At 36.0% G+C, this 22,575-nt stretch overlaps 1 protein-coding gene across 6 annotated transcripts in view; it reads right to left on the reverse strand.

Annotated features, from left to right (window-relative positions):
• DICER1 (dicer 1, ribonuclease III) overlaps positions 1 to 22,575 on the reverse strand; it is a 63,105-nt gene that overhangs the window by 15,689 nt on the left and 24,841 nt on the right. For 5 of the 6 annotated variants that reach the window (XM_021549683.4, XM_085580680.1, XM_021549682.3 and 2 more), the window contains exons 4-19: positions 20,953 to 21,145; positions 19,888 to 20,050; positions 19,360 to 19,490; positions 18,340 to 18,474; positions 17,448 to 17,608; positions 16,085 to 16,253; positions 13,517 to 13,989; positions 9,797 to 9,929; positions 8,637 to 8,879; positions 8,383 to 8,537; positions 6,986 to 7,118; positions 6,485 to 6,560; positions 5,220 to 5,359; positions 1,518 to 1,697; positions 476 to 689; positions 241 to 394 (exon numbers count right to left, since the gene is read on the reverse strand). In XM_021549683.4, the coding sequence (XP_021405358.3) occupies positions 241 to 394; positions 476 to 689; positions 1,518 to 1,697; positions 5,220 to 5,359; positions 6,485 to 6,560; positions 6,986 to 7,118; positions 8,383 to 8,537; positions 8,637 to 8,879; positions 9,797 to 9,929; positions 13,517 to 13,989; positions 16,085 to 16,253; positions 17,448 to 17,608; positions 18,340 to 18,474; positions 19,360 to 19,490; positions 19,888 to 20,050; positions 20,953 to 21,096 (2,804 nt within the window). In that variant the 5' untranslated portion in view covers positions 21,097 to 21,145. The remainder of the gene's footprint in view (positions 1 to 240; positions 395 to 475; positions 690 to 1,517; positions 1,698 to 5,219; positions 5,360 to 6,484; positions 6,561 to 6,985; positions 7,119 to 8,382; positions 8,538 to 8,636; positions 8,880 to 9,796; positions 9,930 to 13,516; positions 13,990 to 16,084; positions 16,254 to 17,447; positions 17,609 to 18,339; positions 18,475 to 19,359; positions 19,491 to 19,887; positions 20,051 to 20,952; positions 21,146 to 22,575) is intronic. The other variant, XM_031504918.3, reaches the window with a different exon arrangement.

Genomic DNA, 22,575 nt, shown 5'->3' on the forward strand with positions numbered 1-22,575 from the left:
TTCTACCATTCCTCATAAAAATGTAATGAATCTTGGGATGCCTAAACACTTAAATCCTACTAATATAAGATTAACTGCCAATTTAAAAATCTTTACCTTTTTTGAAACACTACCACATACCTTCAGACTAACAGCACACAGTTCTTAAAAAGCAATTCTGCTGCAGATTTAACATGCCCATATTTACAAGTGTTTGTATAAATACAACAGGTACACACCTACACTATGTAAAGTACTCACCGTGGAATGATAACTGCATCTTGATAATCTTCTAACTTGAAAATAAAAGGCATTTCTTTTGTATATTGTGTACTGGGAATGCCTGTACGTGCCTCAGATTTCTCAATGTCTTCCATAAACTTAAAGTCAATGTCCAAAGTGCTGGAGTCATCAACTTAAAAAGGAAAATGCATAACTCAGTTTTCTAGGCTGAACTTTTCTGACAAGTTGTAAATTACAAAATTTTTGTTCTTACCAACATTTAGAGGTAGAACACAATAGGCTGAATCAGCTTCTGTAGGTTTGAACTCTAGTGCAGGTTTCTCAAGACGAAGAATATGTGAAAAAATGTACTGGTGGAGTCGTGTGATCAGCTCAAGCATTTGCAGAGACAGAGTAAAACCAGATTTCTTAAGCTCAATGGATATTGTAACCTCTCCAGAGCGAGTATACACAGGAAAGTGAGGAATCTAAACAAGAACAAAGTCGAAAGACATCACATAAGAAAATCCCAAGTGGGATTCCTCTACAGAGTAATGTCTGTTTAGTGCAGATTCTGAGGTAATGCTTGACTGATCCAAATTGTAACAAATAGGATCAGAATTCTGAACTGTGATGATCCTTCAATTACAGGTGAGGCTCTGAATGTTAAGGAATGACTGATTTGTTTTTTTTCATAGTTCTTTTTCTTTTTACAGCTCTTCTCTTTATAAAAGCTAAGTAGAAAATAAAGTATTTTATATTATGAAGTAAGAAATGTGAAAACCAGCAATATTCCTGTAACATCTTACATGAACACCAGAAAATACAATTTTGAAAAAATCTCTCAGCTGAGTCTCGCCAACAGAAAATTGGTGATATTAAAAATTTTCTGAAGCAAAAGGTGCCAATTTCAATTAACACAGCCCACTTTTTCTGCTGCTGCTTCAGGAAACGCTGAGAGAATTTGTTACCTTAGCTTTTGTATAGATAAGGTACTGCAGTGCAGGCCACCTCCATAGCTGGTATCATACTCCTATCATACCTTGAACAAATAAGGAGGGAAATCTTGAATTTGCCAATGCAAAATACTAAACTTCTAAACCAAAAGTTTTACAAAAATAGATGGTTCCATCCCTAAAGACAGAAAAAGAAGTGGGGACTTGACTGTATGGATAGTGTTGCTTATTTCCTGGAGGCTACTTGATACAAGCATAATTTGTGGTAATTTCCAACTCTTCACTCTGTTGGGTGGGGAGTAAGTGGAAAATAACAGGTTGCAAGGCATGCAGAATAAGGAAGGGAAGTAGATTCCTTACTTGAGGTATAGGTTTGGCTGTCAATATGCCAAAACATCTTGTTGTATCCTCAGGAGGATATAGCTTTCGTCTCCTGAAGTTGAGCTCATCAGGTAGAGGAGTCGTTAACACCATTCCTATTACATACAAGTAACAGGGCTGATCGGGTTTGGGATAACTATCCCTCAAACACTCTGGAATCTGAAAAAAAAAATCAAAATAAGAAAAAACATTATCATGATAAAAATCAGCAAAGTGTACCATGTTATTATTCTCTGAATCAGTCCTCTAATGTTTATTTGGAAACACATTGCTAAAAATAAGGAACAAAAAAAAATTATTCTGAGCTCAAGCAGTGTTTTCTTTCTTAAGCAAAAATGTTTGGCCAGCAGCCTGGCATGGCAGCCATGAATTTTCCTTTGTCCTCAGTAGATGAGCTGGGAGATAGAGGGTGGCTTTTCATAAGAAGACTTACCAAAAATTCTAAAGGAGACTTAGTAACAACCTATCCTATTGGTCCCCATAAAGTCCCTGTAACTTTCCTAGTAGATACTGGAGCTCAAATGTCTGCCCTCAAAGTTGAAGATCCCTCTTCACATGGAATCCTTCCCTCAAATAAAGGTATATTGGTGGTGGGTGCCATTAGACATGCCCAGCCTCAAAAGATTGCTAAGGTAAGGTGCTGGTTGCTGGGGAAGCAGAAAGAGATTGAAACTCTAATACTTTTGGGACACTGCCCTACAAATTTATTAGGACTGGACCACCTGAAGAGAAAGGTGTGGACTGACAAAGAAGGTGGAATATGGGTGTTTGGGAAAGAAACTCACCATCTATGCCTATTATGTGCCACCCGTACTCTTCCTCCCTCCCTTGTAACCAATGTCAAGCCTTACCCCGGGAGCAAGTACAGATCACCCGTTACTGACTACTTGAAAAACAAAGGGATATTGATTCCAAAATATTCTCCCTGTAACTGAGTGCTCTTGCATTACCATCCATAATGCCTCAATCTCCACTTGAGGAGGCATGAGCCAAGATGAAAGAAAGAAGTGATCAAGCTGAAGAACTGTTTCCATCTATGCAGACACAAGACTGATTTGATGGATCAGAACCTAGATCATGGGTCACTACCCTCCTAAAGACTTTAGAGCTTACAGGATGGGGAAAGTGGTTATCACAAACTAGGAGTTGTAGCTACCACTGGATTTGTATTTTTAATTGTGGGCACTAGCCTGGTTATGTGCATGATAACACACTTACTCATCTCGCTTTCCCCCTCTGCTTGCTATACTTGGATCACCACTGTGGGAGAAGACTACATCCATGTTCCTCAAGGCAATGGAGAACCACAGGGTGGAATGTCGTGAACGAGTAAAAAGTAAGGAATGTGTCTCCACTGCCTCTTTGAAGATTAAGGTTTGAAAAATCAAGTTTCAAATTGCCTCTAACAAAAGCCTGATGAACTGTTTTGTTTTAGAAAATTAAGTGCGCTTTTTGAAAATAATTCAAAAAATTGATGACGATACATTGAGCAAACAAGTAGCTGATTTTTGATACATGAGAGCTAGCCAATGAAGTGGACATGTTGCCAACTATCAAAATCCTCTACAAGCAAGTGCCCAACCTTGCCAAAGGTGCTGCCAAATCTACATAGTGCTGGAATGTTTGCTGTCTGTGCTGTCCTACACTGCCTTGTGAGGCTGTTTGTGCCCCCTATCCCCTGTGCTGGTCCCGCTGCCATGGCTCTGCTCCCTCACTGGCAAGCCTTGACTGGAGAGAGACACATCACACTCCGCAAGCCAGCGTTGGACCCAAGGTAGTAACAGCCCCTTTCATGTGCATCTCATAATTATTCTCGGCATTTTCCTACTTTTCTATTTTCTCTCTTCTCTCTTTCCTTTCTCTCTTATAAAATATGAAGTTGTATTTTTGCTTTGGATCACACCACTTAACTTTGTTTGTATTTTAATCTTGCTTTTGGGTATGCTTAGAAGCTTCCTTTCTGCTGTAGTGGATGGAGGCAAAACATGCCTCTCCTCACTTTAGGCAGATTAAAATAAACTTTTTTTTTAAATGCAAATGTCTGCATTTAACCAGTACACTAGAGTATATTTTATGTGCAAGACCTTTGGAACTTAACAGAAGAACAGAAAAAAAAAGTAAAAGGGAAAGTGTGCATACTCAGGAAAATAAAAAACTAACTTGACTGAACCTACAGCTTCATTAATACAGATTTTTTCCAGTAGAATTATTTAAAAGTATCAAAAATGTTTTGATACACTTGGGACAAACACATAAATAAACTTCAATACACTGCCCCTTCACCCAGGCACTACACTGTACGAGTTTTCTCATTACAATTCTAGCTGGCAGATGTGAATACTCTCAACAGCCACAAGCAATTTTAATTCTGCTGCTCAGATTTGTCATAGATGTTAAGAAACCATATTTTATGTTTGGTAGAAGTTCATTACTTTGCAGGCCTCAAAATGATCCTCCTGTTTATCTAAAACTAAATTGCAACACATGTAGTCCTGGATTTTAAAGTTACACTGCAATAAAACTATGGCTTTGGCTTAATGGAAAATTACTCATAAATTTAATAACTACATTAAACCCAAGAGGATCTTGCAGACCTTAAATATTTGCCAAAGCTTCTTTTCCAGATGTGAGAAGTTGGGACAAAGGCAAGGGAAAGAATTCTTAGACTCCCTATTAAAAAATAACTGAGAAAGAATGATGCATCACTTAACAAATCAACTCCTCTGAATGAGATACCATTTTGCATTTTATGAATCACCCCTATTCCAACAATCACTAGAGAGGGAAAAGGACAGAGAAAAGCACTTGTAACAAGGCATACTGTGCAAAAATGCAAACTATGCATCTTTGTAATATGTAAAGATTATCAGATTCTATATGAGTTACCTGTCCTATTCAAAGGACCTTAGACAGAACCTGTAACAACTGCATGGGAAAAAGGAAGGTTTCCAGAGTAGCTGCAAAATACTCTTACAAAGCTTCTTTTCTCCATTTTCTCTTAAAGTATTTCTAATTCCTCCCACAAATGCCATTTAAGAAGTCCAATTGTACAAGTTGGTATGGTTGAAACCTGTTGTAACAGACTGTGAATACATTACTTAACACAGAGCTGTATTTTCTTGTGTGACCGTTTCAAGAGATCAAGTATAATATTAAAGTATAATATTTAGAACTACTTTAAAAGTAAAAAATAAAATTACAGGTACCCTTATTTGATATTCTAAGATTTAAACTAGGAATTATGAAATTCTGTGTTCAACTACTAAACTTGCCAAACTAAACCATGCATCCAGAAAAAAAACCCAAACATATTTCTGTATTTAGCTAGGGACACATCTTTAGTGTTCAATTATTTGTCCTGAAAGCCAGTAATAAGGTAAAGACTTTACAGATTATTAATGCAGAACTGTTTTCATCACAGTTGTTTTCATACTAGGCAAATAAATATTTGTCAACAAGCCCTACAGAAAGAGAATGTTCTCTGAGCTTACAGACAGGCTTCCAAAGCACGTGGTACCATAAACTCAGGTAGCACTGCAAGCTTCCACAGAATCAGAACATCAAAGTAAATACAAGACTTCTAAAAATTTCTAATCAGCTACAATTAAAAGTTGGCAATTCTGTCTTATGAGTACATAAAGCATTAGATCAGAGATCTGGACAGCAGTCAGTGATACTCACAGCTTTAGGATAGCACTGTCTTCGTTTCGTAGAGCCTGGCCTTCCTGGAACACTGGTTTCTTCTTCATCGTGTAAATCAAGTTCCTCCTCATATTTAACCGTTTCTTTACCAACTGGCATCAAATGATCATCCAGTTCACCTGGATATTACGGAAAAGTACAAAGAAATAGCATTATGAACAATCAGATCTTGGTTCCTTCAGATATTACATAGCAGTGAGATTGCTTGTGAAAACACTCATATGTAAGGTTTTAATATACATGGACTACTGCAAGGCTTCAAAAGTACAGCTTTGGGGAAAGAGTGATAAAGACTGAATTATGAGAAAAAGTGCTTATTTGTAGTTAAAAAAAAAACCTCTTATATTTAATTAAAAATTGAATTCTTTAACTAAAATATCCAAGAATTCTTTTTGCCCAAAAGTGTTCTTCAACTGAAACACTTACTTTAAAATTGCTCCCATGGAGTTATACAAAGGAAGAGGGAAAAATTATATTTCTGTATCATTCTAAAAAGTAAATTGTTGCTTTTGAATGTGCACTTCCAACACTGGACTGAGCCACCATCAGGGTGCCATTCTTGGGTATATTTGTTGGTATGAATTCAGTGCTCAAAAGGTTAAACTCAGAAAAAAAATATAAACCCTAGACCTAAAATTCTTTTTTTGCTTAAAAAACACAAATACTTCTATACTTTACTAAAAAAATAAAACCAAAACAGTAGCACAATTATCTTTAAAATGTTCCACAATGAAGAACATGCTCCATGATCCTTAGTAGAAAAAAGAGCTGAAGTAGTCCTGCAATGTCCTATTTTCAGATCATGACTTAGAATACAGTGGAGAAGGCAATAAATTTAGGGTTGTATACTTTATATTTTGTCAAAATTCACTTTAAAAAACATGTTCTTTTGGCTGTAGGATGTAGTTTCTGACCTATAATCAGTACCTCCTAGAGAACAAGACTCTTTCCCCAATTAAGTATATTCAATGCCAAAATCTTTGTCTCTTGTACTAAAGTTGCTTTTGCTGTTTAATAAGAAATTTGTTAAATCACCACATTTCCCTGGGAAATTTAACTTCAGCTTACATGGTGTAAGCTAAATTAGTAAGTACATGACCACATCACAAAACAAGGCAAGTGAAAGAAAGCTGCAGGAGAAAGAAAGCTCCAGGAGAAAGGCATGTACATATACATCTATACCATAGGCAATTTCTCAACTAGAAAATATACTTTAACAAAAAGGTTGTTTTTCCAGTCCTTACCAATTTTGTGCAGTTTTTCACAGCAAATAAGAGCGACAACTCTCTCAGCCAATCTTGCACAACTCATTGGAGGGCCCTATAAACATTTAAATACTTTGTAAAAACTTAGGTTTACTAGCAAGTTACTTATATATGCTTAGTTTAACACAAACACTTGAGGCAAGCAAAATTTTCATAAAAAACATTGACAACAGTTTTGTGAAGATATTCAGGCTTGTTTTTCCATGGAAACCAAAACTACAATAACTCAACTATACTATTGATCAAAACCAATGAAGGACAAGTGCATGCAGTAAGAATGTACAGGAGAGAATATCTAAATACTTTTGCCTTTGGCATAGGCAACAACTGATGGAATATGAATTATAACAAAAACAGACAGTGATCTAAAACCAGATAGAGACTACAATACAGAAAAAACTAGTTTTCATTTAAATCTAGAAATGGCACAGACCATCCTTAGCCCTACATATTTATGTATTTCCTTGCCCAAATACCTACAACAATTGAAGCTCGAAGAGGTGAGTTGATTGGCAGGTAGAGAGTAGAGTAAAAGGTATGGTCAGGTAGTTCCCAGGTCTTACACTTGGGAGCCAGGTGTGTAAATGGATCACTTGGTAATCTAGCGCAGTACCTGAGTAGACAAACATTTTACAAATCATCAAAACCTACAAAAACACATTGCAGTAGAACCTTACCTTACTGATATGAATGCAACAGAAGATGATTTCAGGCACACTGAGCACTGTAAAGGTACAATACTGACTCATATTCAACCAACTTCAGAGCAGAAGACTTCCAAATCCTTTATTATAAACTTGGTCTCCAGAAAGGTTACTCCAGCTTGTAATGATGCACAAGGCTGTTTCCTACTAGGTCCCAAAGTTCCCATTATGTCTCCTGAGTTTATTTTTGTCTTATTCCTCCTGTTTATCATGGTTTCCCCCTCCCACCTTTCCTCCCTTGTACTGACTTCCCTCTCTCCCAACTCGGTATTAAATGTCAACATCTTGATGTTTAATTGTGCTGGACCTCTTAACAGTCCAGATGTAATACCACATATACCCACCTGCCAGACAGCCTTTGAACCATTCATGCTTCAAATCTGACTGCTTTGAGAAGCTTTATTTACCAGGCAATCCATCAAAACAGTCTGCATCTCAAGAATTTAGTTACTAATGTAGTACTTTGGCAATTGCACCACAAGCTTTAAATGACATTCACTGCTTTTCACAGACTCAACCACTTAATGACACCAGAGATAAAAAGCCCTCAGTAAAACTTGGTTGGTTTCTACCAACCTGCTTTTCTTTATGGGCCTAAAAGCTGTTGCCATGAGGACTTGGTCCATAGCATTCCATATGACTATAGCTAAACTGACTGGTTCACAACTTCCCGGTTCTTCCTTGTCTTTTTTGTCTTCCTGTCACTGAGAACCTCCCCACAGAGCTGATATTTGAGTATCTCCCATCCTGTCTGGTGGACTTTAGTTACTGTGGTTTTGTTTGTAAAGATGACAAAAGAATGCTACTACAAATATGAATACTAGAACTGGAAGATTTAACTACTGTTTTAACGGTTCATTTATTTATTTTTTAAACTAGCTTGACAAGAGCAAAAATGAAACTCTACTACACATTTTGAAGCTGAATATTTTCAGAGAAGCTTTTAATTAAACAGGAATCAACATTACTACATTTATTATCAGAGCTAGAACCTCTGGTAGGATAAAGAAAGCAAACCTTCTTCAAACCTCTGTGACCACTTTCTTTAAGAAAGAAGATTCTGTCAAGATACCCAAGAAGAAACATGTATAATGCCCCATGCATCCATGCTGCGAGACACACTAAGAAATCTTTCATTCAATGATATGAAGTAAGGAGTGAATAACCTCTTACCTATTTATGTGTCCAATAGCAGTGTTAATAGTAACCCTTGGACTGTTCTCATCTGGCCTCAATACATAGGGTGGAAAGACATCATCATCATCAACAACAGGTTCAGTTTCCGTTTCACTGGCATCAACAGATTTTGAACATTTGTTTCGGAGGATCTTAACATTTCAAGAACAGAACATGATGAGAGATTTTTTCCCTGAAAAAGTACTAAGATACACTTAAAAAAACCCAGGCCCATTCCTTTGACCTCATACCTTCTCAATTGCTTTGTATGTCTTAAGATCTTCTTCAAAACTTTTGATTTTGTCTGTATCTGCTAACATAATGTAATTGGAAATTGGTGCTCTAGCTCTTCCTTTTGACTGCACATAGGAACGGTACTCTGTGGGCAAATCAAAACGCACCACCAAATTGCATTTTGGTATGTCAACACCTTCTTCCACAATACTAGTAGCAATAAGTAGGTTGGTCTCATGTGCTCGAAATTTTCTAAGAACCTGCAAAAGTAATGAGGACAAATTTTAGAGATTAATTTTACAAGATCTGTTTCCATCATGAAATTCAACAAAGGGCAATAAAACCAAGACGAGCAGCTCAAACACCCCCAAAACATGTCCAGACATGGAAATACAAAACTATTACAAAGAATCTTTTCAGAAACATAACAAGAGTATTTATCAAAACCAGAAGATTTCTAAGAATAAAATCAGGTATGTGGAATCACATGTGTCTAAGAAGCTACTATAACCTGTAGCAATGGAGAGGATCCCCCCCATTTACTTACAAGTTTTCAGTTGTGGTATTAAAGAAAAAACAAATTATGCTTTCAGGACACCATCTTTTTCCAAACATTCCTGAGGCTGAAGCATCCTCAGGGGGTAGAGCACATTCTAGAGCTGGCACTTCTGATATTCATACTATATATGAAACAATACTAAGGAAAAAGCGTGCTGTCTGGACCACAACCAAGCCAGGATGAGCTTTAAATTACATAAAATCAGGGATTTTTTTTAACATTTTAATATACAATAATTAAGCAAATTCACATTTAGAAATATTAAAATCAGCTTAACTACTGAAAATGTCAGTAAGCCTCACATTCTTTACATTCTTAACATATAATATTACCACTAAAACAACGCAGAAAAAATAGATAATGGTCTGACTAGATATAAACACGATTTTACATGAAGTTTTAATTTCTGTTTGTATAATGTGGCATAGCAATGTCTCCATAATTTTATTGTTTTACAAACAACATCTGTATCTCCAATAAGTAAGTATATTTGTTAAAACAAAGCTATAAACTTCCAGTGACTGTGCCCCAGATTCTGCCTGTTGATTTGTTTTGTTTTCAAAGGCATGCACACAAAAAAATAGTACTGCCAGTGGAATTTTTTTTTCTCAAAGTTACCTCTTCCTGTTTTCTAAATTCTACTTCCATCTGCTTGTTACGAGGCTGGTTCTTGCCAATGCCATGTCCAGTTATAAAATTGCTACTGATGTAAGCCAGTTCTGGATCTTGCTTGCCAGCTTCTTTTATCAACCTAAAAATATTACACGTGTTTTTAGAAGTTACACAACCTACAAAATGGAGGAAAATCTATTATTTGTAAGATCTATAATAAAAGGAAAAGTGGAAGCATGACAATTAAGTAATGTTAACGCAAACTGACTGCAGCCTTCTCAAAAACCTCTGTAAGGTTACAAGACAGACTGCATACAGAAACATAAGGAGTGCTCATGCATCACACACATACCTGCCACAGCAAAACTAGGTATTTTTAAATCAATTACTCTAAGGCTCTCTGTTGTTAAACCACTCTACTCAAAATTACTTTGTTAATCTTTTTCTGTAGGCTCTAGCTGATTTTAGAAGAAAACGGTATCTGCTTCCTCAACAAAATTACGATTCTTTAGTATAAAATGTTAACTTCTAGGTTAAAACGTAAGATTGTAATTCTACTAAATATTAGAATATATATTCTGTTCAAGTCTACTGGTGACAAAATGTTGACCTGTTTTTCTCAAGAGTGATCCTCAGCCTACACGGTGAGCTGTTCACTACTTGTGAACATCTACCTCAAATACAATTCTTTAAAAGGAATAATCAACAGGGATGTGAGGGACTTTCATGCCCTCACTTTATTTACACTCAGTTTATTCTTTAGGTTACAGAAGTAGAAAAGACTGGCTTCTGCAGTGCTCTGATTTCACAGATAAGGCAGAAGATCGCTCACCTAAATAATGCATGAAATCTAAAAATGAGGCATTTATGGATTTAAAACCACAATTACAGCATGCAATCAAAGTAAGTATGCTGAAGCATCATTAGTTGATCAGTTTCCAGGATGAACAGAATTTGGAATTACTCAACTGCAATAGGCTTTTGAAAAGGAGAGCCAATAAAAACCAAGGGATCATATACAAAAAAAATCCCTTGCATGTGTCACTATAGCCATCCCACTACTACTACTCTGCTCAAAGATATCCATCATGTCCATTACTAGGTGCTCCCCACAGGCAAAGAACAGCATGTCTCTTTGCACCTCCAGCATAACTCAAACCTTTCCCCAAAAAATCTCTAGCACTTCTGCCTCACAGAAGTAGAGAGATGCAGTGCCAGTCCCCAGCTACACGCCTACCATGTGCCCAGCAAGCTGCTGTCAAACCAGAGGGAAAACAGCAAAGTTCTCCCTACTCTTTCTACCCTGGGGAAACTACTGAAGTCTGGCCCCCTTTCCTAGTCCGCATTTTAAACAACGTTTATGGGAACATAAAACACCTTGAAGGCTTTCTTTCTCTGCAATCTCTTAAAACTGGAATGAACAGGGAGATAGGCAAGAGGACAGAAGACAGGCATACAGCTTGCTGTCCTCAGGGAAACAAGACTAGAGGGATCCACTTGTGCTGAAGTACAAATGTGGTTAGTTAGTTCAAGGACAAATGGAGTTGTATTTCTGTATGCAGTCTAGGTTCTTGAGACAGTCTAAGAACGTATGGGTTAATAACTGGACAGAAATATTTTTTTTATTTCTTTTTCAACATGGCATATCTGTGAGGTCACACAAATTGAGTACATATTAAACATCTCAAACATTCTTACTTTAGTTTATTTGCATAGAAATGGACAATTCAAAGCATCTGAATAAACATTTCATTGCAAATCTTCACCAAGTTCCTAAGAAACATATAGGACTTCAAACCTGTGACTAAAAAAAACTATTTGTGGTAGGTAACAGGTGGTGTTTTTCAAACAGATAACTTCTGCTTTTCAAACTTCTGCTTTCAAACCCTTCTCTTAAGGGAGCTAAGAGGCACCGAAATGCAAATGGAAAGGAACTGGCCTTTAGAAAATGTCTTGTATTCTGAAAAAGCACTTATAGGCACCATAACTGATTTGTATACACCAATTTAAACAGTAAGCAAGCCACTCCACCAAGTATAATAATACAGAAAGTACAACTCATGCCATGAGTTTTGCCCTTCTTTAGTCATCCTAGATTTCAAAAAATGGTAATCTAAATACTACCATAATAACTGTGTTTTAAGAAAAATTATACTTCTGTTTTAACTCAGTTCCATTACTGGAAGCAGCCGTGATACACTAATTCAAACATTCAGGACTTGCCCATTCAGTAGAGTCTTTCCCCTATATAAGCCTAAGTACAGCAGAGGCCCTTAAATTAAACACGCTCTGCTGAAGAGGGCCTACAGTGAGCTTCTCCACCGAAGGCTTCCAGTCTTAATTCCAACAGCTCCAGTCGGATGGTCAATACAATCGGGTGTTCTGAAATCAGGTGCTACATGAGGTAAAGGAGCATTTTGAGAGTCTGGCAGATAGCTTTCAGAAGGGGATAAAAAGTTACATATAGTTTTATATTTTGCCACCAATAACCTCTACTCAAGGTGCCTAAAGCTCAAAGATGGCAGAATTTGATCATCTATTTAATCTAGAGTCCATATTCTGTCAGGTTCAAGAGCAGTTTGGATATTGTATAGTGTATAAATCACAAAATACAAGAATGAATGCACAGTGGAAAACCAATATGATTTAAATCACATTCATGACTGAACAGAGAAGAAAAAAGTTTTCAGAATTCTGTTCATTCCCTGTAGGGTAATGAAATACTCATTTCAGTTCAGCAAAAGACTACTAATGTCGTTTCTTCAAGACTTATTAACAGAATATGTTCATTTTGCTGAACAGCTTGGTTTGCCTCATACTGCAGATTTATGTGAACATATTTAAAACGCAAAAAAGGAAAAAAGATAAAAGTTGAGAAAAGTTGACATAGACAAATCTGCAGATCAAAGGATATGTTATACATTTATTAACTCTAGCAAAAGTGTACCAACAGAGGGTCAGATTTAGAGGTATCCAGAATGCAATGAACACCTGCCACAGGACAACACTACACTATCAGAGAAACCTATCAAAAACCAAATCCAGCATAGGTGAATCAATCATGGCATTCACAGTTTGTGGCAAACAGGTTTTAACAATTAAGTGTTATACATAACTAACATGCATCACATTCAAGAATTGGAACTGATAAGGAAATACCATACTGCCAGTTGGCAAATACTCCCACATTCATTTTTCTTGGTGGAGACTTTAAGAAAGCACTTAGTGTTTGACTAAATAGGTGCTTTATAAACATCAACTGTGAAAGCAGTACTGGTAAATCTTAAGAGGTATTTGTGCAAAGGTAAGTTTAATTTTCTCTAGACTTGGATCATATAATATTGTGATTTACTAGGGTAATGGTGAGATTTCCAGAAGTATTGAACTCAGTAGGCTAGAGAAGTTTCCAACATCCATTGAAAATATAGATCTAAAGACCAATTACAACAAATCAGTATGTGCTTATTTTACAGGTTCAGTACAGTATTTCACATTTTGCCTTCTAAAGGAATCAAATTAAAAACTCAGGTCTGAAACAAGTCCTTGAGTACAACTTTCAAAGACATACGCCCTTCTCATATGCTTTAGAAATATTCCCGTATGATCTCCTAAACCAGCTTTATGAATAGAGTTCTGAAAATACAAGACAATCCCCTACAAAATCATTATATTAGCATCCTGGCAGCTAAGTCTGCCTTTTTCCTTCAGAATAATAAAAAGCTTTACCTATTTAGAACAACTGCTGTGTATCTTCTTTCCACAAAAATAATTCCACATAAAATATTAGTAAAGGGAGATGGGAAATTAGTCTCTGGCTTCTCTTTCTCCTCAATTTCTTCATCCTCATCATCATCTTCAGAATCACTCCAAGACACGTAATTATCCTGATTCCTATTGTTATACCATTCAACACTTTCAAACTGCTGCCGTTCATATGGTTTGTATTTGCGCAAGATTTCAAGCAGCTTTATTACTTTTGGGGTCACAAATTTCAGGTCAAGTGAGGCAGGCGAGAAGTGCTCTTCACAGAGTGCATGTATTTTCCTTAGGAAAGTGTCTGTAAACAATAAAAATTTCCTGTGCAGCTCCTCTTGTTCATGTTTGATATACTTCTGCAGCTCTCTCACCATCATCCCAGCTACCTTATCTGCACACCACGGTCCCAGAACAACCAACACAGCTCGACAGTCTGACAATATCTACAACAAATGAATTCAAGTATCAGTTCAAAGAGTACATTCATGAACTATTCATTTAAGACTAGGGACTTTTTTCCTCTTACAGCATAGTCTAAGGATTATGGCAATTTTTCTACTTAAAAAAAAAAAAGCAGAAGTCTGCTTTTCTTATTTAGATGACCTTGGGAAATTTGGTGCTTTTAATGGAGCAAGTTCCCCCCTCCCCCTTAAATTACTACCAATCAACATCAAACTGTACATTTGGAATCTCCAAAAAACCCCAAACTTAATCAAAATTTTGCCATTTTGTAAAATTGCAATTTGAAATTTATACTAAAAAGAATAATACTTTTTGAATCAGCTAGATAAACACAGCAAAAATTCTTCTCTTTACTATATACACAGAACTAATAGAATAAGCATTTCACTGGGCATTTTTACTTTATTTACTACTGACAGCTGGCAGGGTTTCAGAAGTATATAACCAGAAAGTTGCATGGTGGCCTTAAGGCAGCCTTAGGAAGTCTATCCTAGGAAAAACAACACAGTACATGTGGGTGGAATAATAAAAAGAGAAAACTGTATCCTATTCAGAGAAAACAGAATAGGCATTAGAGTACCAGCATAATCTTATCTTATGAGAAGCTGTTTCCTCTGGAAGAGCAAAGCTGTCAGATAAACTAGAAATTTGGAAATGGGGTACACTGATAACACTATTAAAAGGACTTATTATTTGGATGCCCTGTATTGTACCAGAAGAACTACAATGGTACCATAAAAGGACACTGGTTTTGAGCTGCTGCTTTAATTTCTCTTCCTTCTTCCCTTCTGTGAGGAAATAAAGAACAGGCTCTCATCATCTTGATGCTGTCCTATCCTTTGTGAAGTTTAGTAGTTCTAAGACTTAAGGGCAAAACTATCTAGACTAATTGTAACTGCAGTTAGAGACTTGATACTCTACACTGCCAAGACATAAAGCACCTCAGTCTGAAACTCTTTTCTTAATATGGGCGTCTCCATCTTCACAGAGAGCTACTGGTTTAGAACAAGCATAGAGGGTTACAAGCATTAGATGTAGAACAGTTAATCCATTCTTCTAGACTCTGCAAGTCATGAAGATTGCCTCCAGACAGCATTCCTTATGTATTTTAGCCTATTACAGTTGAAGTTTAGCACAAAAGTAACCAGGATGTCCAATTCCCATGTACTATGATAGGCTGCCTTATGTACCCTAAGGCACCTTATGTGCCATCTTTCCCTCTGGCACAGATAATATTTTACAGACAGTGTCAGAGTCCTCAGTTTCTAAGAATAAAGGAAACTGGATTATTATGGGCTGAAGAAAGAAATACGCTCCCCAAATTTATCATGGACTATTACAGGAATAGTCACAGAAGCGACTCACTACTGACTTCTTGTTCAAAAACTTGCATCTCTACACAGCTGCAGCTTAGCAGGCAATTCCAAACCAGGAAGGCCAAGCAGGGTCAAAAAAGGTACCTGGACCCACTGTGTGAAAGGTCCCTGCTAAACACTCCACACCTTCTGGACCATCTTTTGCCAAAGGTCAGGACAACCACAGGGGCAAACACAGGAAGTCAGGGGCAAGCCTGAGATTCAAGTTCTGTTCCAGCAAGGTGTGGCCCTAGTCCAATATTATTCTAAGATAAATTAGAGACACTGCATATCTCTGGCTGGAATTTTTGCCTAAATCCTTTCTTTACCAGCTTTTAATACAACAGGCAACAGTCCAAATTCTTCCTGAAGCATTATTTCCTCTTCTGTACTGAATTATTCAAAGGTCATAGAAGATTGGGAAATGCAAATTCTTAACTTCAGAAATAAGGACCTACAACATTAGGGTACAGAATTGTTTTAGTGCTTTAAGCAAATCTGAATCTCAAACTAAATGGAATTCTAATCAATGCCTGACATTGAAGCCCCACTTATTTATGAAAACAACTGCATGTCAATGAACATAAAAATCAGAAGTCTTTTTGCTTCAGATAATGAAGGATGGCTAGCTAAGGAGGTTTCAGTTATGTAACATACATGGCAAAGAAAAACAGTAGTAAGATTTCTACTCCCCAGATCTCACATTTCTTGATATCCTTACCTGCTTAGAAATTAAGGTAAAATCTCTTTCTTTTGAATGTACAGATATGTTGCAGTCATTCAGGAAAGCAAGTGCTTCATCCAATTCCTTTAATAATCTTCCATACAACCCACTTTTGTCAGTATATGGTCCACAGTCTACAACAATCTCACATGGCTGAGAAGTATATCTTAATGAAGGCAAAGATCAAATTAAACACAGTTTCTGAAAGACAGAGCTATTTCAGCTCTTAAGTTTATACAGCAAACACAACAGCAACATGATGTGTACTCAGAAACACAATTATTAAAAGTTATACAGTTAAACACTTCAGCAAAAACCTCCACCACCTGAAATACTTAATGCTAGATACTGTTCTAATGCACTCCTAAAAAGAAGGCTAATATTGTAATCCTCATTTCAAATACTGGAAAATTTAAGCAAATTCTAATTACTTCACCAACATCTTCACTTGTTTTTGAAAGCGCACTCACTTGCTATACAAAAGAAAACCAATCTACATAATGTAAATTTATGTCTCTATATGCATTTATGCAATTATTATTCTTGAATGGCAAGAAATTCTTAAAAGGAAATGGTTCAGAGAAGTTAAAAAAAATGCATTTAAAACACTTACACACGGACAAAACACCTGTTCTATAACATAAAGAACCACCTTTAACTTTTTCTGAAATTCAACAATACCGCATAGGCGGTAGAAGAAAACATACTACATTAGCAATCACGTCACCCTAATTTTCCCTACACCAAGTCATTGCATTATCTCCACCTTTAGTTTAAACATTCCCAGGAATCTAGATTCTGTAACTCACTTGCTCTGTTATTTAAGTATTTACTACCTCCTCTCATCTCCCTCTTTCATTAGTCTTTAAAACCCAGGCTATACATTTGAGGGGGAAAAAAAAGGCACTGCTCTTGCATTAAGAGCACATTGTACTGTGGATGTTGCCACATTTTCCTAAATAGTGACATTATGGCATACACTGGACATGAAACAGTTACACTCCACACAAAAGAGTGCATTTTAAAAGTTCAGAAGTACTTAATGAAATGTCGGGTTTTTAGCTTGGTGGTATGTTGACAGGTGTTTTTGGTTGTTTTGGGGTTTTTTTGTAAGAGGATCTGTTTTGTTGTATCTTTTGTTTTGTTTTTTAACTACAGAAAATCCCTCCCTACCAAGGCCAATCAACCTTTATACTCAAAAGCCTTTTAACATTCCATCTCCATCCTAAATGGAATATCAGCATCATAGACACACAACCTTTTCTAAAACTTAGAAGACTAAATATTGCTACTGGTTTATTCCTCTATCCAAAACAGAAAATGCAGGCATTAGTTTACTAACAATCATTCTAATACACACCTGTCCAAGACCACCAAATCAGTTGCAGTTTCAGCATTGCTCTTCAGAATTTTCTCCAGTTTCTGGATCTTCTCCTCTAACTCAGCAGGATCACATTTCCCATTTAAAATGGAAGCCGTTAATCCCAAAATTCGAGGACATGATGGATAATCCTCACAGATCTGTGAAACAAAACAAATCATTTATGAAAGATCTGTGAAACAAAACAAATTATTTATGTTTATCTACCTGCAAACTTATGATGCTTAGGCTGGAAACTTTTATTTCAATAGCAGGTGTTGCAAAAGGAACCAAACACTGAATTGCTATTTTCTATCCTACTGACTGGAAGTTAAACAGCTATCACATTTAAAGGTAAATATGTACAACATGAAAAGTGGAAACAGTTAGCATTAAACAGAATATTTTTGTACCAATTACGTACCACATCATATAAAAAGGCACATGCACTTGAAGAGAGATTTGGAAAGATATTTATTATGCAGGTATCCTCTCACTTATAAGCCAAAAATTACATGGAGCCAATAATATTCTGGGAAGAGCCCAAAAACACCTTTAGAGATCAGCATTTTTAAAAATAATAAAAACTGATCAGTATGTCCCATTCCCTAACTCAAATATTTTATTGATGATTTTAAAAATTCCCCTAATTTAGCTTCTCTGTTAAAGACAGATTTGTCTTTAATACCCACTGTAAAATACATTATTCTTCTACCACATTGCATCACTGAAGTCTTAAACAGTAATTCCAGTCCCAGAAACATGCTAATATTTGTTCCACTAATATTTTTTTTGTAGCAAAAGTTGCCTTAAATGGTTTCCATTTCTCCAGCTCTCCCTCTGACTTTTCTTCCTCAATCAAGTATATTAAACATTCATGTAATCAATGTACCTTCATAATTTCACGGTATGGATGATCCTGGATTGCAAGATGGCACTCATCAAACACCAGAAGATTAATATTTGACAGGGATAAATACTCATTTCTCAAAACAGTCAAAGCAACATGACATGTCATAACCAGAACCTAGATTGAAAGGAAAAAAATGTCAGTATAAAACAAGTACAAGCTATCAGAAATCAAGGTGAAGGAGGAAAAGTTTTCTGCTAATCTTGTGGGACAGCCTTGGCACATATCAATTCCTATTCATCTACCTACACCCAGGTAAGGACAAAAGAGACCAAAACATTCTCTACTGGAGAAAGCCATCTCTCAGAATGGGGGTGTACTTATAAGTATGTATCTCTCCACGCACATGCCTAGTTAAAAAATGAATACAAAAGATAATCTCAACAGCAACCAGACCACGCAGAACAAGTATCATTAAATAATCCAAATAAATTAAGCTAATGTCCTTATATCATCATGTCCCTGGCAAGAAAGCTAGTTCTTCATAAGATCTTAACTATTTGCAGCTGTAACATAAGCAGGACATTCTCAGAATTTTTGTTAGAGAAGAACTTATTTCTTGTACAACAACATATAAAAATTGAGTTTGTTGATAAAATTATTACACTCACTTCGAACTTCACTAAATATAGTAACACTTCTGTCAGAGTTCCTCAGACATATTCCATAAAGCATTACTAATCACCAGAAAGTAAACCCCAAAACCCTAACATTTAATAAAATTTTAATATCATTTAAAATACAGTGTGCACACTCAAAGTTTCTTTTCCAATCAACATAATGAACAAGGAGATCTCAGGGAGATTGAAAACAAAGGACTTGTAGGATGGCTTTTTAAAAACAACCTGAAAACATTTACATATATTTGCCTCAAAATTAACATACAAATATTACCAATATGCTTGATTTCTTTTTATAAAAGACAAATGTATAATTGTAAGGAATCACTTTTGATCCAACCTCTCTGTATGCTTTGCTTATAGTTTTTACATAATACATTACCTGATGCTTAGAGAACTCCTGATTCCATTTCTCTTTTGTCCATGATTCAGTTATCTCCAAACTTGAATACTCTCCCACTTTAAGGTCTGAATGTGTCCTGACAGCTGACACTTGTTGAGCAACTTGATTTGCTTAAGGAAAAAAAAAAAATCTCTATTGCATAAAGATCTTCTCATACTTTAATTTGTAAGTTGTGTGTCATATAACCTAGCACCACATTTCATAATGTGCTCTTTAGCTTAGACTGTTAAACCATGTGTACATGACAACTGCTTCTATGCAGAAACACATCAAGGAAATAGATTGCTAACTAAATTATAATTCAGATTCAATGTCTTAACTTTAAACTAGAAAACAGAACATGTTATATATATAAACAGATTACATAATACAAAAGATGAAAGGCATCACATCATTGCTGTGGCAGGCTTTATACAAAAGTCTTTCCCAACTTTGCTTTCACAGAACTTCTGTTACAGAATATTCCATGGAAGTATTAGCAGTGTGTTTAGCAACATTTCCTCTTACCAGAGTTGACCAAGAACACAGTTCTCTTTCCATTTTTGTTGAAATCTCCCCTGATCTGATAGGACAGCTCTTTAGTGAGTAGTACTGCAATAAAAGTCTTCCCTGAGCCAGTGTTTAAGCAGACTATTGTATTATGATCCAAAGCTGCTTCAAGCAGTTCAACCTAGGTTTAAAAAATAAGAATGTCCTTACTTGCAGCAATGCAGTGAAAAAGCTGACACAAAAAAAAAAAAAAGATAACTACAGACAACTACAAGTCAATAGTATCACTTGAAATCTTTTAAATGCCATATAATTAACACATATTTCATAACAATGTATTCTCACAATACAATAATTCAAAAATATTAATACACTATATATAGCCAGCTTTTAAGTGGAAAATCCTTCAGTACCACAATTTACTCTCAGGTAGCTTTCTGAATTGATCTTTTTAATAGATTATTCTGTTGCTATATAGATGGTATGAAGAAAAACTACAGCTTTTAAATCCAATTGCACGCATCAATTCAGCCCAATAAGCAAGTAGACTAGCTGATGATGATCGAAGTTTCTCAGTAATGCTAACAAAACACTTCTGGGCACCTCTGCAGTGCAAAAAGTACTGGTATCCTAAAACTCAGTTTTCCTTAAAGTGAAAAATCAGACTACCCTGATGGGGTTTCTGACTTTAGAGGGCTGCTTTGACCAGGACGTGAACCAAAAATCAAAATTAGCATACCATGTGGAAGACAAAGTGAGAGGGTGAAGACGACATGATGTATGCATACAATTGAGAGGCACAGTTTATTTGTCTTTAGCAGCATTCTGCAGAGTGTGGCAGGAGAACACTCGGCTTAAAGGCTGCTCTGCTCATTAGAGCAAACAGAAGAGGGAAGGGGGGATGTAACAAACATCAAACAAAGCCAAACTAAAGAATTAGCTCCCAACAGGTGGAGCTGAGAGAGACATGTCCTGCCAGTGTGAATCACTCACATTCTTCATCTGCTCTTGTTCTTTTTCCATTAATTAATGGATTTAATTGTACTTTTTTTGATGTTACTGCATTAGTACTATCACTAGTACCTGATATTTTCTTGGCGTGTAAATGTTATCATGAATTGCTTCTTGTTGCCATGGTAGTCCAAAAAATGGACCCATTGGGGAGGAAGCAGGGGTCATGAGCTGCAGTCCCGCCATGCTGAGGGATTGCAAAGCAGGGCTTTTCATTCATTCATCCAGTGTTTCTTTCATTGCATTTTTGTTCCAGCACAGCCTACTATGAGAAGAAAATGAAACTGTATTAGATATACTTACAATCTCAAGCAGTAAGAAAAAATTTTCATCAAGAAAAGGACATTACTTGATTTTACTTACAGAAGTGTTTCTTCTCATACTATTTTCAGCAGAAAATGTTAATTTTGAATTTACAGGCACTTCTCCACCTGAAGATGTGTGCTTTTTAAAGTACCCCAGAAATTCCAAAGGAGCTCTACTCTACAGGACAATGCTCATTCCAAGCATTTGGATTTACACACATACATTTTAATATGAAGTTCCATTTATGGTCTGATAGAATCTCATTTTAAATTTAAGCTTTAAAAAGTAAAGCTGTCTTAGCTTTATTTCAGGAAAGAAAAACACTGAATTTTACAGCACAGGCACAAGGATCAGTTTTTCCATTTTTCTTTCCAACCAAAAAAGCCTAACAAATTAAAGCTTTAAATATATGCAAACAGGAATTTTATTCTAATTGCTAGGAAAAGAACAGAAACTACACAAGAGTGTCAGTATTTTCAAATTATCAGATTCTGATATGATTACCTTTTTAAGAACTGGCAGAAGCATTATAGATAATTGCTGATGACTCGGGCAAGAACTAATAGAGAATGGAATCTTTACCAGGTTAATCACCAACTTCCATAAAGACACTTGCATTCATAAACAAACAAAGCATTCAGAACTTCATGGCAACTGAACACTGCAGAACACTTTCTTACTGAGGCTATGAAGCCCTCATCCAGGGAGGTGTGTGTGTTAAAACATTTGCTATTTGTCAGGAATGATCAAGGTTACAACAAATGAAACCAAACAAAAAATCACCAACTAAAACAAACAAACAAACCCCACAACATAAAAACCTATAGTCTGGGAAAGTGATTATGGCCTGATGATATAGAAAAATATTGCTGAAATATACAGAAACATACGATGTGAAACTTAAGAAATTCTGAATACTCCCTAATTAAATTGGATACATACCCTATTAAAAAACACTATCTTCAAAAATTAGTTTTCCTCAAAATTCCTACAAGCTCTATATTAATTTTAGTATCAATATGGGTTGAGAAATGCATAAAATTAATGATGCATTCATATTTAATAATTCATTTAAAAGGCATGAGGAACAGGTAATTATCATTTTATTGCATTGAAATGTTAACAATTGAAACAATAGGAAAGTTGTTAAAGTTTTGCAGATGTACAGTAAAGAATAAAAATAAATAAGATAATATGCTATCTAAGAGAGAACCAGTAATGGTTATCACAAATAACTGAAGAGAGTAAAAGAAGGAAGCAGTACATTTAAATCAAAAACAGGGTACTGACTAGTTTTCCAGAGGTCTCTTCCAACCTAGTAATTATGTAATTCTGTAATTAAGAGAAGTGTTCATTTAGATTTGTTCCAACATTTTTGTTCTGTTATAT

This window comes from Lonchura striata, chromosome 5, assembly GCF_050655825.1.
Source record: "Lonchura striata isolate lonStrDom1 chromosome 5, ASM5065582v1, whole genome shotgun sequence".
Lineage (NCBI taxonomy): Eukaryota > Metazoa > Chordata > Aves > Passeriformes > Estrildidae > Lonchura > Lonchura striata.